This window comes from Euprymna scolopes, chromosome 35 (assembly GCF_053919585.1).
Source record: "Euprymna scolopes isolate OS-2025 chromosome 35, ASM5391958v1, whole genome shotgun sequence".
In the NCBI taxonomy this organism is placed as follows: domain Eukaryota; kingdom Metazoa; phylum Mollusca; class Cephalopoda; order Sepiida; family Sepiolidae; genus Euprymna; species Euprymna scolopes.
In genome coordinates, this window is record NC_136516.1 from 6,161,149 (window position 1) to 6,177,500 (window position 16,352).

At 35.5% G+C, this 16,352-nt stretch overlaps 1 protein-coding gene across 1 annotated transcript in view; it reads left to right on the forward strand.

Annotated features, from left to right (window-relative positions):
- The window catches only part of LOC145259584 (protein amalgam-like), a 987,333-nt gene that overhangs the window by 715,549 nt on the left and 255,432 nt on the right, over positions 1-16,352 (forward strand). The window contains exon 6 of the mRNA XM_080117238.1: positions 5,117-5,245. Coding sequence (XP_079973364.1) covers positions 5,117-5,245 — 129 coding nt within the window. The remainder of the gene's footprint in view (positions 1-5,116; positions 5,246-16,352) is intronic.

Genomic DNA, 16,352 nt, shown 5'->3' on the forward strand with positions numbered 1-16,352 from the left:
ATATATATATATGGGGGGGTGTATGTACTGATAATTGTGAATGCATGATACACTAGTATATCTAGTTTTATCAAATAATTATATTTATATATATATATATATATATATATATATATATATATATATATATGCATATATAGTAATGTACATACGCATGCTTCCTGTCTTTCTAGATCGTGAAATTCCAAACCGAAACCTCAGTTATAAGCATCGGACGTTCTTAGTAAAACATCAATATTAATTCACTAGATATTAAACTGGGAAATTTTGGCTCAAAGAAAAATGTTATGAATAGAGGAAAACATACATAAAACTAGTTTGGACTTTGGTTTAGTAAACGACGATGTGGCTTTCATGAGAAACAAGATTATCAACTCTGGCTGACGTAAGAAACACGTAAGCCAGAAGCAATCAGAACCAGGTGTTAGTCTCTAACTGGATGTTCAGGAAAAGAGTAGCGTAGTTAGCTTACCACTGGATTAGTTAGGGGACAGCAGCTATCTCTGTGATCTGATGGAAACATCTACTGATCAACTAAGGCTTATATAACGGAGAAGATTAAGAGCGGCTAACTCCAAGATGTGAGCCATTTGGAAAGAAAACTCGAAACATGGTAACTCGGCGTTTTGTGTGCCTTTATTTCAGGTACCTGCAGTCAGATAAGAGAGAAACAGTGAATAATGTGTGTGGCATGTCGAGTGTCAACCAGCCAACGTGTTATTTTTATTGTTAAAGAATGTCTGGTTATTGTCCTGTTCGTTATTGTTGTGAATAGGAGAAAACGCCCACATACACTTAGACGGACTAAATATTCACGTAACAGATCCACACGTACAGACACCCCATATACAGATAAAATTAACAGTGCTTATAATTCTAACCACTAGACGATACACGAGCATCGATTACAGAAAGACGTGTACCTTAAATACACTAGACATACATAGAACCAGTTTTAGTTACCCGACAATACAACAGTACGTTGCTGGTTTAGCTATACTGAACATTTGTAATATAGCGAAACATTTAGTTTCCAAATGATGTCCATATATCTTCTTGCTTTTTCAGCAATTTATACTTAACGAACGCTATCTAAATAATCCTGGCCGATAACAAAGGAAACATGTCCGCCATGGTCATAGTAATTATAATATAATTATTCTGCAGCTGTCCTACACATATAATATGCGATTGGTTTTATGAATTATTGTTGAGAAAAGCTTATCTGACAGGCATAAGAATGAGACAGCAAAAGTTAGCACTTTAAATATTTATCAGAGAAAAATTCCATCAGTTTTGATCTACAATAATCTGATAGAATATCGATCGGAATTACGACGGTAATCAGTTTATCATCGATATTGATTTACAAAATAGTCATCCATAATTATAATTCGGTTAGACTACAAGGCTTAATTGCATAATAGATCGATAGACATGAACACAGATAAATAGATAGAGATGATAATCACACACACACACACACATACACGCACACACACATATATATATATATATATATATATATATACATATATAAAATTTTAGTCAATAAATAATTTTTTAAAAATTATGACGTGAAATGTTTAAATTTCAAATCAAAAGATTATTATTTTTTTTAAATTACATTTTCACCCTAACAAGGCAAATTGCTACTTTGGTGTAGGAGGCTACTATACTGGGGCAACAACTACTGGGGTACCATGTAGGGATTTGGCAGCAAGATGTCGGTTCACGGAAGACAAAGAGTACATTTGAAATATTATAACTTCTTATCCTACAGAATTTCGATGTCTATCATATCCTCAGAGGAGAAAATATTAGCAGATAATTATAATGGTTTACACATTATTTGCTAAAGTCAGCGAGACATGGAAACTCACAATCAATTTTTTTTAAATATTTGTAATTCCTTGAGAAAGAGGAGTTAATGAAAAGGATATAAAAATTCACATCCAAATTGCATGGTAACATCCGAAGTGAATGTCTTTGATAGCAGTGTGGTAAAGTGATCCAATCTGTATTTTGAGTAATCCACATCACAAGGTAATAGTCCGAAGTAGGCATTTTCCTGGAGAAATTTTCTTTTTTTCCATACCAGTTGATGGTTAGATAATTTTATTCTGAAGTATATATATATATATATATATATATATATATATATGTATATATATATATATATGTATATATATATATATATATATATATGAAATACCAAAACGGGAAATTTATAAGTTTGTATATCTTTTCTATATTTATTTCTTATTTGTTGACGTGTAGTAATACTAAAAGTCTTTTGAATGAGAAAACAAATTGTTTCTTTCTAAAGGACATATTTTCGACCGATCATTCGGTCTTCTTCAGCGTGAATGAAGCGTGCGTTTGTGTAGGTTGTGTGTGTGTGTGTGTGTGTGTGTGTGTGTGGGTGTGTGTGTGTGTGTGTGTGTGTGTGTGTGTGTGTGTGTGTGTGTGTGTGTGTGTGTGTGCCTCCAACCACCGATCACCATGACAAATAACATTCTAACTTAGAATTTTTCTTTTAAACTACTCGTTTTAACATTCACGGTCAATACGAACTGGAACAAATACATTGAGAACATTGCAAAGACGGGTGCAAAGAAGGCAATTTACTCTACTGAGCTAGAAGACCACCATTCACCGATGCATGGTATATTGTTGTTACATCTAAGCTGCTGCATCTACCATTAATCTCTCCTTCTTGGATAGCGTCCGAAAACGTTTTGTTTTAATCTAATAGGTGCCACTTTGTTAACTAAGCTCCAACCCCATCGCGGCAATGTTACACCTCTGTGCCTGTTTTACAAATATTTTAATGGAAGGTGCTCTGATTATATCATTGGACTTGTGCCCCGTCGACGTCAGATCTCTGACAAACCTGCTTTGCAACAAAATCTCACCCCTTCACTGTTGAGGTCCCTAAATGCCAGAAATCATTTTACTCTAATAGTTTATTCCATCGAAAAGCTAAATCTTGGAATTCCATTTTCCGATGCCTGCTTCTTAGATTATACTGATATGCAGAAAAATGAATGTAACGTAAACAAACATTTAGACTTGATCCCAAATAGTAGCCTTTTTACGCCCAAGTGGCGATATGCCATGTTTAGGGGGCAATTACTGAAAAAAACATACACACAAGAAAAAAAAACGCCTGTTGACGGGGTACAAAGACGCAATCTCAATTAACGTATAAGAGACGTTTTCAATTATATGATTTACCTCTAAATGTTGAAGAGTTGCGAAGACAGCTGATATACCATTAAAACGAATGACGTTTTATATTTTTACATAAACTCTGTAGATTCAATGCATTTTTGCCAGGAATTTAATGACACGTCTACGATTCTGACGTACGTCCAGGGTTTCTTACACTGTAAATTTCTGCAATAGAAAGATGAAAATCTCAGGTCATGGATAAATAAAGTAACTCACCATTATAATGCAGTTATTATGGTGAGTGGTCCATTCTTGCAGAACTAAAAAAAAAAAGAAAGCATTAATTTTAGAACGCTCATCGTATATATATATATATATATATATATATATATATATATATATATATATATATATAAGTTTATAAGTTTAGAAAATATAGGTTCTTTTTTAACAATTGTCATATAATTTTAACCACAGAATAGTATAAAAAGCTCAAAAAGCCTGCAAATTTGCATATAGTTTCGTCTCATAGACCCATTTTAATATTCACTTTGACTACGGGTATAGATACCACATTTTTCAATTTTATAAGTTCGACTATTGATAAGAATGTAGCGAATGAAGGATCGTTTGAAATTGTGTATTGGGCCATGTTACATTGGACCTTAACGTCGCATATTATTGTTAAAACGTGGGGGATCACTCTTCCACAGAAATTTTACGTAAAATGAGCACCCTTTTTTTGGCCACCTTTGTTATAAGTAGGTGTTTGTTTTACGTTAGATTACTATAGAAAGGGATCCCCCTTACTTTTTAAAACTATAATTTATTCATATTATTGAAATTACTCGTTTCTTGATATTTTAACTGTTTTTTTTTTGTTGTTTTCAGCACCCTCGAAAGCATATAATAGTGGTGATTTAAACATATTTTTGTGCGTGGAACTATACTGCACTCTTAGCAATAATTCAATAATAATCATTTGTTTGCCTAGTTTTGCATATGAATTACAAAATATCTGATATTTCCAGATAAACCCCCGGCCTTGTTGGAATGCAGACTAAAACTTGCTGCTATGCATTCAAATTATCTGAAATAACAGAAAGGGAAGATCTTATTCCAAATATTTCTCGTATGTTCCTCTTTAGTTTTCATACGTAAAGTAAATTTCATAGTGTATAAAGATTATTTGCTACTGGAGATATTCATAATCGTAGCTTGTTCCCAACTTTTCCTTACTGGTAACTAGCTGAGCTAAGCATGCTTATGACTGTGAAGCAATATGTTACTGAGTATGTATAAACAAATAAAGAGTATACTAAACTATCTGAAAGCCCGGCTTTAGCCGGTCGGACGATACGCTTAAACATGTTATTTTAATTTATACAGATTGTGTATGTATTATAATAGAATCAATCCTCTACGGATTATTATATACTACATAGAATAAGTTACTCGGTGGACCAATTCGAAATAAAAATAATACAAAAATAGAGACAATAATAATAATAATAATAATAATAATAATAATAATAATAATAATAATAATAATAATAATAATGATAGTGTCGTTCATCACCTTCCGTTATTGTTTGTTTAGAATATCACGTCAGCTGATTTGGGGCTTGACGATAATAAAAACAATCTTTCTACTCTCATATATTAAACAGAAAATTTTTACAGGGGAATATTTTACGTTACACCAACTAAGGCTACAATGGTGTAGCGTAAAATATTTCCTTGTATAATTTCTTTTTATCTACACGAGAAAAAAGCTATTTTAAGATTGGATTTTTTTCGATTTTTTATACTTATTGGACGAATTACTGTACAAAGCATATTTAAGAACACTGCCAGAAAGATGATTAAGATTTGTATTTAATTTGCATTGAAATTAATTGAATTGAAATTAATTGTTTTTCTTTTTTTTTTTTTTTAGAGATTGGCATGAGTGGCGAGGTGTTGAAAATAAGGAATATTTCCCGGTACTGCGACGATATTTACGAATGTGTGGCCTTCAACGGTGTTCCACCGGCCGTCAGCAGACAAATAAAAGTCTCTGTTCAATGTAAGTCTTTCGAAAAAAAATTTTTCTTTTCTTTCTTTTCTAAGTTTTCAGAATCGTGGGTCTTGCAGAGGACCTGTGGAAAATAACATCTGGACTCTGTATGTAGAGTGATTTTGCTGCAAGAAAAAATAACGACCAAGCCAATTTTGATTATTGCCGAATGTTATGTCCACCTACCATGTAACAATAATAAATTTTAACGGATAAGGGAATTGTCGGACAAAATGTGGATGACTATAATGCTCCTTATCTTGAGTTGAGCATCTTGAGAAGTGATACACAAATTACCATTAGCGTATAAAGCAAGGCTCTTTGTGTAAACAAATCGAGTTTAGGTATTTCGGACGATGTCAAAACATCGTAAATTCACGACTCGCACAGCAGCCACCCATTAAAGTAATGGTTAGGAGTCTTGACTGTCGTACAGTGTATATATATATATGTACATATATATATGTGTGTATATATATATATGTACATATATATGTATATATATATATATATATATATATATATATATATATATATATAAAAGCTCTATTAAAAATGTAAATTATAATTTACAAGAATTTATTGTTCGACAGTATACTAATAGAAATATTCAGAATTCCTTCATTCACGGAGTTTTAAAGAATGTGAACTTTTAATCAGAGAAAGGAGTTAAAGTAAATTATTATAGCGAAGCTATGGATTTTCTGGAACTAGAATAAATTTAAACTTTATTAATTGAAAACTAATCATATATGGACATAAAATAGTGTAAAGAGTTTATGAAATGCAGAAACCAAATGAAAAATACAAAACAACAATACAAATGAAAAGATACGAATTGATTAGCTTGGTATTATATAAATAATGATATATTATCCTCTTTAAGTTTGCAGGAGCTTTTGGCTTGCACTCTTAATCTTAAATTCTGGAATATATATATATATATATATATATATATATATATATATATATATATATAAAGCTGAATGTGTGTTTGTGTCTGGTCACGAATAGACTCCTATGTGGTTGACTATTTGAAAAAACTAATTACATGTAATGATAGAAGATGTCTTGAGGAACAGGAATGCGTATGTTTGATCTGGCAGAACGGTGGTTCATTAAAATTGTGGGGTCTGCGTTCGCGCCTGGTCCACAAAGTATGGAAATAAAAATTTAAAAATGTAAAAAAAAAATGTTTACATGTGTTTTTGATATAGATGTACATAAGAATATTTTGGTAAGTATGTTTTAACTTGAACAGGGAAGGTATAATAAAATTGTGGGGGCTGCGTTTGCGCCTGGCTTCCATAGAATTGACATAGATACAAACTTTTCATATCTATCTGCGTAAGTATACTTTGATAATTATGTTTCAGTTTGAAGAATTATGGTATAATACAATTATGGGGTGTTCGTTTGCGCCTAACCTCCACAGAATGAAAATAACTACAAAGTTTAACAAGGTTTTTTTTTTTTACTATAGATCCACAGAATATTGTGATAAGTGTTTCAGTGTGAACAGGTATGGTATAATAAATTATGGGGTTTATCTATTTTATTTTTACTTTCATCATATTTTGCTTTGGTTTTGATACCCCCGAATTCCAAGCTATCTCTACAACCCTTCGTATTCATAACCTGTCATACTTTAAGAAATTAGAGTCCATTTTCTGTAGGCTGTTTTTGAACCCAGTCAACAACGGGTACTCTTGCTAGTACACACACACACACACATATGTATATATATATATATATATATATATATATATATATATTTAAATAAGGGAGTAGTCACCAACAATGTGTATTTTTTAACATTATTTTATTATTTCGTGTCTTGGTTTTTCATTGAGAATTATGTTTGGATCATTGTAATAATGTTTTTAAGTCATTGAAATCGTTTTTACGCGCGTTTCAGACGGTCTGTGATGCGTCCTAGTCAGAAATTATTATATATATATATATATATATATATATATATATATATATATATATATATATATAAAGATCATTGAAGTGGTTTCGAATTACCTAGTGCACTTTTAACCTAATTCAGCAACGAACTTCTATGCTTCCTTAATAATTTTAAGTTATTTTTACATTGAATACCTTAAAGCTACCTGAGGATAAGTGTTAAAGAGTGTATGGTAGTCAATAGATCGTTAGTAGTGGAAATTTGGTGCATCGAATTACTTGTGGAAGCGTCTTATCAACAACTTGTGTATGTTAGACTTTAAGTCGACCATATTGTACGAGGGGCGTGCAATAAGTAATGCCCATGACCCACTTCCCATAGCAGTAGACCAACGAAACTTGGCACAGTTATTAGTCTTAGGTTATACATTTCTCCCATCGTTTGATGCAGTTCTGGAGACCGTTTTTGTAGAACACCCCAGATTGGTTCTCAAACCACGACGTGACTTCAGAAATCAAGGCTGCATCATCTGGGAAACGCTTTCCTTTCAAAAACAACTTCATGGCTGGGAAGAGGTTAAAGTCAGAGGGTACAAGGTCAGAAGAGTAGGGAGGATTGGGCCAATCTCATAACCACACGCCTGCGACATGCGAGTTGTGGACCGGGCTTTCTCCTGTAGGAGGAGGGTACCTTTGCTGAACTTTCCCCGCCTCTAGATTTTGATAACTTCCCTTAATTTCCTCAAAAGTGAAGCATAATAAGCTCATGTAATTGTGGTACCCTTTACCAGAAAAATATATCATCACTACTCCGCCCTGATCCCAGAGGACTGTGAGCATGACCTTGCCAGCGGAGGGCTGCGCCCTTGCCGTCTTTGGAGGTGGTGAGTCCAAGTGCTTCCACTGCATTGACTGGGCTTTGGTCTCTGGCTCATAGTGATGGACCTAGGTTTCATCCTGTGGAATCAGTCTTTTGAAAAACTTTGACTCATCTTCTTGGCACATCTCCAAATTCATCCTCGAGCACTCGACGAGGTCTCGCTTCTGTAATTGTGTGAGCAACCTGGGAATCCATCGGGCAGACACCTTATTCATATACAAATGGTCGTGAATGATAGTTTCCACAGACCCTGTACTAATCTTGATATCTTGGGCTATTTGGCGAATAGTAATGCGCTGATCTTCCAACATGGCAGCCTTAATTGACGGGCAGATGCCTCATCAATAGCAGAAGGGGGCAACCAGGTCTGGGAGCTGTTTCCACAGTCTTCCGGCCATGTTTGAATGCCAGCGTTTTACAAGGTCATATGATGAGGCATTATCACCATGAGTTTCTTTCATTTCATCAAAAGTCTCCTGTGGTGTGCATCATTTCAAATACAAAAACCGAATCACTGCTCGACATTCAAAAGGCTCCATTTCACACCTGACTCAGTTCAAACACTTGTAAAACAGAAATCACAATTAGTTCAAAGCTGTAATTTGCCACATAACCCGTAGAGATATAAATTATTGCACATGCATAATTTCAGCTAGATCAGACAACTGAAAATCGGTCATAGGTATTACTTATTGCACGCTCCTCGTAGTAGCTGAAAGGCAAGCAAAAGGAACAGAGTTAAAGAAGCGTGCAGTTTTTAGAAAGAAGCTCTATTAAAGGTGTCAACGTTTAGGTTTAAACACAGATAAAAAGCGGAGGAAATTATTGATAATGGTTTCAGACGGACGGGTATTTCTCGTAAGAAGACCAGACGCGATCACTTGACATGAAAATAACGATAAAATATCTTATTTTAATAAAATATATTTTAAATATACTTTGTTCCAAAAGTAATGCATCGTATTTTTAAATTAAAAGTTGAAGACCTACGATAACGGCAGGAGTACCATTAAAACGATCGACCTTTTATGATCGAGAATTATTTCTCTAAATAGTCAATACTATTACCAATGTCTTTTAGCCAGCAGTGTAGTGGTGGCTGCACATCTCTTTCGGAAACGAACTTTGATATTTACATATCTTTCGCCATTATGAAATTGATGAACTCATCTCATAACGTAGCTTACTTCAACTGTATCGGTGACGTAAACGTTCAACAAGGCCCACTGAATGTTTAATTGGTTCAATTTGTCTGTATAGAGGAATTCAATGAAGCATCTCAGCTTCTGGCGCACGTCCATGCAGAGGTTAATTTGGTAGAGTTGTCAACCGTTAATAAAGAGAGGTGGAAATTTCAGATCATGTATGCATAAATTCAGTCATTTGCAGTCTTTTATAATCCATTCGGGTTAGATACATTGAATAGGAGACACTAGTTTAGAATCGAATCTTATAGTTCTGTAATACTCCTAGCTAGCTGTGCTGAATTTCTAAGTTACCTTCTAGCTGCCCTTTACTCTGAGTGACCCGTTGGGGGATACCCTCTTACAATTTCGAATATGTATATCTGATTTTAAAGAAATTTAAATCAAACGTATTCCAAACTACAAGAGCTGTTCCAAAAATAATGTCTCCTATACTTATTCCAACCGAATGCAGCAGAGGGAATTGTAAAACCTTTGTTTTGATGATTGAACTAATGCTAGCTTGATCTGAAAGTTTCTGATCCCTATTGATTATATTGACGGTGAGACCCTATGAAAGCAACCATGTGTCATGAACGTATGTCAGAAGCACAGATGCGCCATTGAATTCTCCATGCATATAAAAATGGAAACGATCAACATAAACCGATATCTGTTGAATGTTTAGGAACTAGATGCAGTTGATGTCAGTACAATTAGGAGGTGGGTCCGTTGATTTCAGAGTGAAGACAGAGACGTAAGCGACAAAGCAGGTTTTGGACTTTTAGGATAGAAGCATCAATGAACGGTTCAAATCTAAACGCCCTATTAGGAGGGTAACGTAGACATTACTGATAATTTCCATTGCCTTCCTGCTATTTTTATTTACATATAATTTTGTTACAGAGCGACTATGGGCGCTTGTAATAAAAGCAGCAGCAGCAATAAGAAGAATAGCTGGCTTATGCAAACATTAGCAGCAGCAGAAGCCGCTAAAGCACGTATACAAATTAACAAGTGCGCATTAGCTTGCGTCACAAGAAAAGGAGAGAAACTCCACCACATAGTTGAGAATAGAAGCAAGTTGTGACCGAGCAAGATGGACGTGTGAAATTGAGGATGGGTTGGCGTGGAGAACGTCTTAAAACGAATATGTGTCTGCGAAAAAATTTTTGCAAGATAATCAAATGCACTGTTTTATAAGAAGCGGAAACATATGCATTTTTTTTTTCATTTTTAAATATGTGGAGTCGGACTTTTATTTCTTTACTTTTTTATTCGCTTTTTCTTTTACAGCGGTGCCAGACAGCGTGTGGGTCCGGGAGGTTTGAAATATTGCAACATTGTTAAAAGTAACGGCCACGTTATGATTTAACTTTCAGCAAAATAAGATATATTAGAATTTTAAAGAAGGATATGTCCTAACCGCTTCCTTCTGTTAAAAAATAATGTATAGATTCTTTCGTCAAAATTATGCATATGATAAAATTTCGTGTTATTACAATATTTCGCGCTTCAAAATTGAGGTGGCTGGGTTCTAAAAATAAACACTTACGTTAAGAAACCAGCACACATCTGAGGACTTATCTCGAAGCGGCAGAAGTATATTTTCAAACCTTTTTTATTAGTATATTGCGTTTTATTTTCTTATTTCATTTTTTTTTGTAACCCAGTTTCGATGTCTGCTTTTGTTTCAACCGATATTCTTTGATCATTTGTCGGCAACAACGCTATGTGTCGCACAATTGCGTTAAAAGCGTCTGTCTGTCAACATATCCCGCGATTTATCTGTCACATTTCAATATTTGTATATTTTTTTCTAAACATGTGATTTACTAGACGTGCTTTTATTTTAGATGCGTCCAATCATATCATAATAATGCCCCTTTTCGTGGGTATTACTGTCATGCTTACGTTTAAAATATCACGTCTGTTTGTCTGTCACGTTTACTTTTTAAACAGTATTACGGCCTGTCTCTTATGTTTATGTTTTAAATTGCATTTTTGTTGGTTCGTCAGGGTAAAAATTTTAATAGCGTTTCTGTCGATCCCACATGCTGAAGTTCTTAATATGTTTGTTTTTTTATGCTAAATTACCAATAGTTTTTCTGTGGTTTGTCACGTTTGTATTTGAAATAGCATTTCAATAAGTTTGATATAATATTTTTATTGGCCTGTCAGATTCAAAGTTAAATGTTCCATAGCTGATCTCCCTTAGGTAGAAAGTACCGTTAAAGATTCTGTTTTTGATAATCAGCCCGACAAGTGCGATGGCCAGGAAGTAGTCAGTACTTGCCAGACTGAGGTACGCCGCCGGTGTATTAGCAAGGAGGTCGGATTTTCAAGGCTTTGCCACCGGACTTTAGGTTGGGGCCAGTTTATTGCTTGTTACCTGAGGCGTATCTAGCAGTGAATGCAAACAGAGATGCTCGGACAAGTTTTGAATGGACAGACTGCCCCTCTTTTTTCTGGTGCTAACTTGAACTCTCCATTCTCCGACCTTGTGTAACATCTTGCAGAGGTGGGCAGCAAGTCGATATTTACTTGTATTTGACATAGTTTTCTTGTTACTCTAACATACTTAAGTGTTGATGATCATTATTGGTTGCATATAAAACATAAACTCTAAGTGTTTGCTGGTTAATTGCGTTAAAATTTTAAATAATATTCATGTGAATTTATCTTTACATTTGACATAGCATTTTGCTTGGTCGATACATCATAAATTTAAAAAAGCTTTCGCTATAGACTATTATATTTGATATTGAAATAGCATTTTTGTTGCTATATCTAAATTAAATTTTTAAATAGATTTTGCTATGTCTGTCATGGTTAAATTTTAAATAGCATTTCAGTCTTCAAACTTAATTTTTACAGAATACTTTTCTTGGTCTGTCATTCTCAAATTTGATCTTTTTTTTTCTTGGAGTGCTAAATTTAAAATAGCCTTTCCGTCCTCTTTGTTAGGTTTTGCAAAACAGCTTCCTTAGTAGGGCATAATCATGTTGACCCACCTGTCCCCACTGGACCACCGAAGTAAAGCAACGTTGAACTTGGTCAGTGCGAAATAAATGACTATTTGAGACTTTTAGGTGCTGTGTGTGCTCTCCGCTTATCTCGGCATTGTTTCCAGTCATCCTGGACTATTTGCCATTGTATTAAAACAGTGCCGATTCAAGGGATGTGTGGTAAGTGATTGCGCAACCCTTGCAGCAAAATTACACGAGCGTATTCTTTTGTCTTTCGTGACTGAAAAGAGGTTCTTATTTCTTTCGTTTTTCATTTTCAAATTAAAAAAAAAAAACTTTATTGTTAGTCTGTAATTATTTACTACATAATAACATTTTTATCGGAATGTCAGAATGAAATTCTGGTTGGTCTGTCCCGGTAAACTTTTCGATAGGGTTTTAGTCGACTTGTTATAAAGTGTAGTTAACTACACAGACAAATAGACGCATCTCGTTTTTCTTGTCAATTTGTTTTTTTCCCGCCTCCTCAATTTCGATCTGTCTTATTTCGTTTCAACTGGATTTCTTTGATCTCAATAAAACAGGCTCTCCCGTTTGTATTAAATCACCAACTTCAGATTTCTCTACCTATTCAAGTTTTTCTAACTTTATTCATAGCAATACTAGCTGAGCACCCGGCGTTGCCCGATCGTAAAAATAAGCTTGATTATGATATTTTAATTTCTGCAAATTTTGTATGTATTATTACATAGAGAATCACCTATCGCTTATTATATATTAACTTATATCCAATATATAGCAATGATTTGAAAAGTAAAAGATATGACTTCAATGAATCAGCTAGAATCGAAACCAAAATATAGAAACCATAATATAGCGCTCCTTCTTTAGTTTGTGTTGTTTGCGCTATCATCAAATGGTTAATATATAGTTAAACATGAACCGAATATAAATTATAAATCTGTACTTGCGCATGCGTACAAGACCAGTTAAGTCGACTTATACTTGCCAAGTTCAATTTACTTCAATTTTGACCGCTTAGCAATTATTTTTGCATTAAATCCATGATATTATTTTAATTAACCCATTAAAGTACAGTTCACCAAAAATGTAATGAATCTACTCACCTCATATCGCTCGTAGACTATTTTTTTTAATTATATTTTCACCTCAAACAAAGCACATTGCCACTTTGGTGTATGGGGCTAATATCAGGGGAAGCAACTACTGGGGCACTATGTAGGGATTTGGGCAGCAAGATGTCGGTTCGCGTTACATTTGAACTTTTGCATGCCAGTACAGTTGGGGAAGCAGGGACCTGGAATGGAATTCCAGAGTCTAGCGGTTCTGGGAATGAAACTACTGGAGTAGAAAGATCTTTTACATCTAGCGATCTCTACTGCGTGGGGTGGGATTTAGCTGCTATTCGGGTTTGTCGAGGGTGTCTACGTCGTGGGGTCACAAGTTTCTGCAGTTCGTCAGAGCATTCACCATTAAAATACTTGTAGAACAGGCAGAGGGATGCAACGTTTCGTCGATGGGACAGAGGCTGAAGCTTAGATGCCAGTTCAGGGCCATTCAGATTGGCGACTCTCTTTTGAACCTTGTCTAGGAGCGAGAGACTAGCAGCAGATGCACCATCCCAAATGTGACAGCAATACTCCATACATGGGCGAATGGTGGCTTTATAGAAGTACAGGATACTTTCAGGTGTCAGTAGTTTTCTAGCACGGTAGAGAGAGCCTACCTTTTTCGCAGCGGCCCTGACAACGCTTTCAATATAATTGTTCCAACTCATGTTTCCTGTGAACGTTAGGTGAAGCAGTTTGAAAGATATACTCTCAGATAGGGAGTCACTGGCCATTGCTATTGGTGGCAGAGAAGATTTCTTGTAATTATTGAAGGAAACCAGTTTAGTCTTGTCAGCATTTAATGTGCCCATCTTTTTTTTCCCCATTCTACTACAGATTGGAGGTCATCCTCTTGTGTTTTTGCCATTTCTTTAGGTATGTGTTCATTTGTTTTCCTGTCATACATGTTATAGAGTGTGGTGTCATCAGCATAGATACCTATCTTAGAGGCAGTTTTATCGGTGAGGTCATTAATAAATATTAGGAACAATAGAGGTCCAAGGATAGACCCCTGAGGCACTCTCGCATTTATATCACATTGTTTAGATGTACGACCGTCGAGGACAACCTGGATTTTTCTCTTATCTAAGAAGGATTTAATTATGTTAAGTATTCTGCCAGTGATACCGTATGATTTAATTTTCCTGAGGAGATCCTCATGGCATACACTTTCACAAGCCTTAGATATATCTAGAGCTACGGCTCAGCCCTCCCCCGCTTTGTCCAGTGAATGGTATATACGTTCAGAGATTACAGTTAGGATGTCTGCTGTGGAACGAGCTTGTCTAAATCCATATTGTTTTTCAGTCAAAACTTTAGCATCGGTAAGTTGACGGACTAGAGCATGGTTAATTAATATCTCAAATATTTTGGCGAAAAGTGGGAGGAAGCTAATGGGGCGATAATTTTATGGGTAAGTTCTTTCGCCAGAATTCTTGAATACTGGTACTACAGAAGCAGTTTTCCAACAGCCCGGAAAGCATGATTCATTAAGGCATTTGTTGTAGAGTTTGGAGAGAACTGGAGCTACTTCTGCTGAACACTTTTTTAATAGCACAGTTGAGATGAGATCAGGTCCACATGCTTTTGAAGTGTCAAGGTTTTTTATGATAGCACGTACCAGAGCAAGGGTGATTTTTAGATCGTCTAGCGTGGCGTCTATCTGCAAAGGAAAGTCAGGCAGGGGATGGTTGGAAGGGTTCAGTGTGGAGTTTGAGGCAAACCGGCTGGCAACCATATTAGCCTTGTCGGTGGCTGAGCAAACAACTTCGTGATTGTTGGTTAGTGGGGGAATTGTTGATTGCCCATTATTTACTACACTGTTGTAGATTTTTCCAGAAGTCACGAGTGTTTAATTTTTGTGTTTCAATGCGTTTTTTAGTGGTTTTAGTAAATTCTCTCTTAGCTGTCGCTATTTCTTTCTTAACGTTACTTCTAGCTTCTATATATTTCTGTCTGTTTGAACTGGACTTATGTCCGTTAAATCTGCGGTATGCATACTGCCTTTGAGCAATGGCAGTTGCGTAAGTCGATCTAAACCATTGGGGAGAATGGGGCTTGCTATAAAATTTCCGCATGGAAAAATGTGCCTAAATTCAGACCATGCGTTTCAGAGGAGCTTCAGTTTGCGAAAATGGGCACATGCACACAGACACACATACAATAATAGTGAATTTTATAAATTAGATTATGTTAGCGTAGTTTGTTAAAAGTTGATAACCAACGCAATTTCTAATGAGAGTGCATAGCATGTACAATGTACATGTCCAATAACAGCCTACCTAAGAGCCCATCTTTTATCTACGCGGCTTAACATTCGCAAACACCATAGATTGAAACACATAAGTTAAAAGTATTGAATAGTCTGCTGCAAAGACAGCAACATCCATCTACCGTCCAAAATAAATTGCAAAAAGCATCCTATATCTTGCAAAGACACATTTTCTCCATGTATCGATTATTGCTGCAACCTAAGTTTCAGAGGTACTATGTAGGGAGTTTAGCAGCAAGATGTATTTTCGCAGTACACTTGAACTTCTGCATGTCAGTACAGTTTGGGAAGCAGGAAACCGGAAAAGAATTCCAGAGTCTTGCAGTTCTAGGAAAGAAGCTAGGCTTTCTTACATCTAGAGATATCAACTGTGTAGGGGTGGCGGCTTCGCTGCTTGTCGGGTTTGTCTGGGGTATTTTTGTGAAAGGGGTACAAGTGTTTGTAGTTTGTCAGAACATTCACTATTAAAAAACTTGTAAAACAGGCAGAGGGATGCAACATTTCGTCGGTGGGACTGAAAGAAACTGGTAGCAGATGCACCAGCCCAAATGTGACAACAGTACTCAATACATGGGCGAATGGTGGCTTTGTAGAGGTACAGGATACTTTCAGGCGTAAGTAACTTTATAGCAGGATAAGGGGTGCCCACATTCCTTGCAGTGGGCTTAGCAATGATCTCGATGTATTTATTCGAACTCATGTTTCCCGTGAACGTCAAACTAAGGAGTTTGAATAAAGTGCTCTCAAGTAAAGTGCCTCCATAGCTG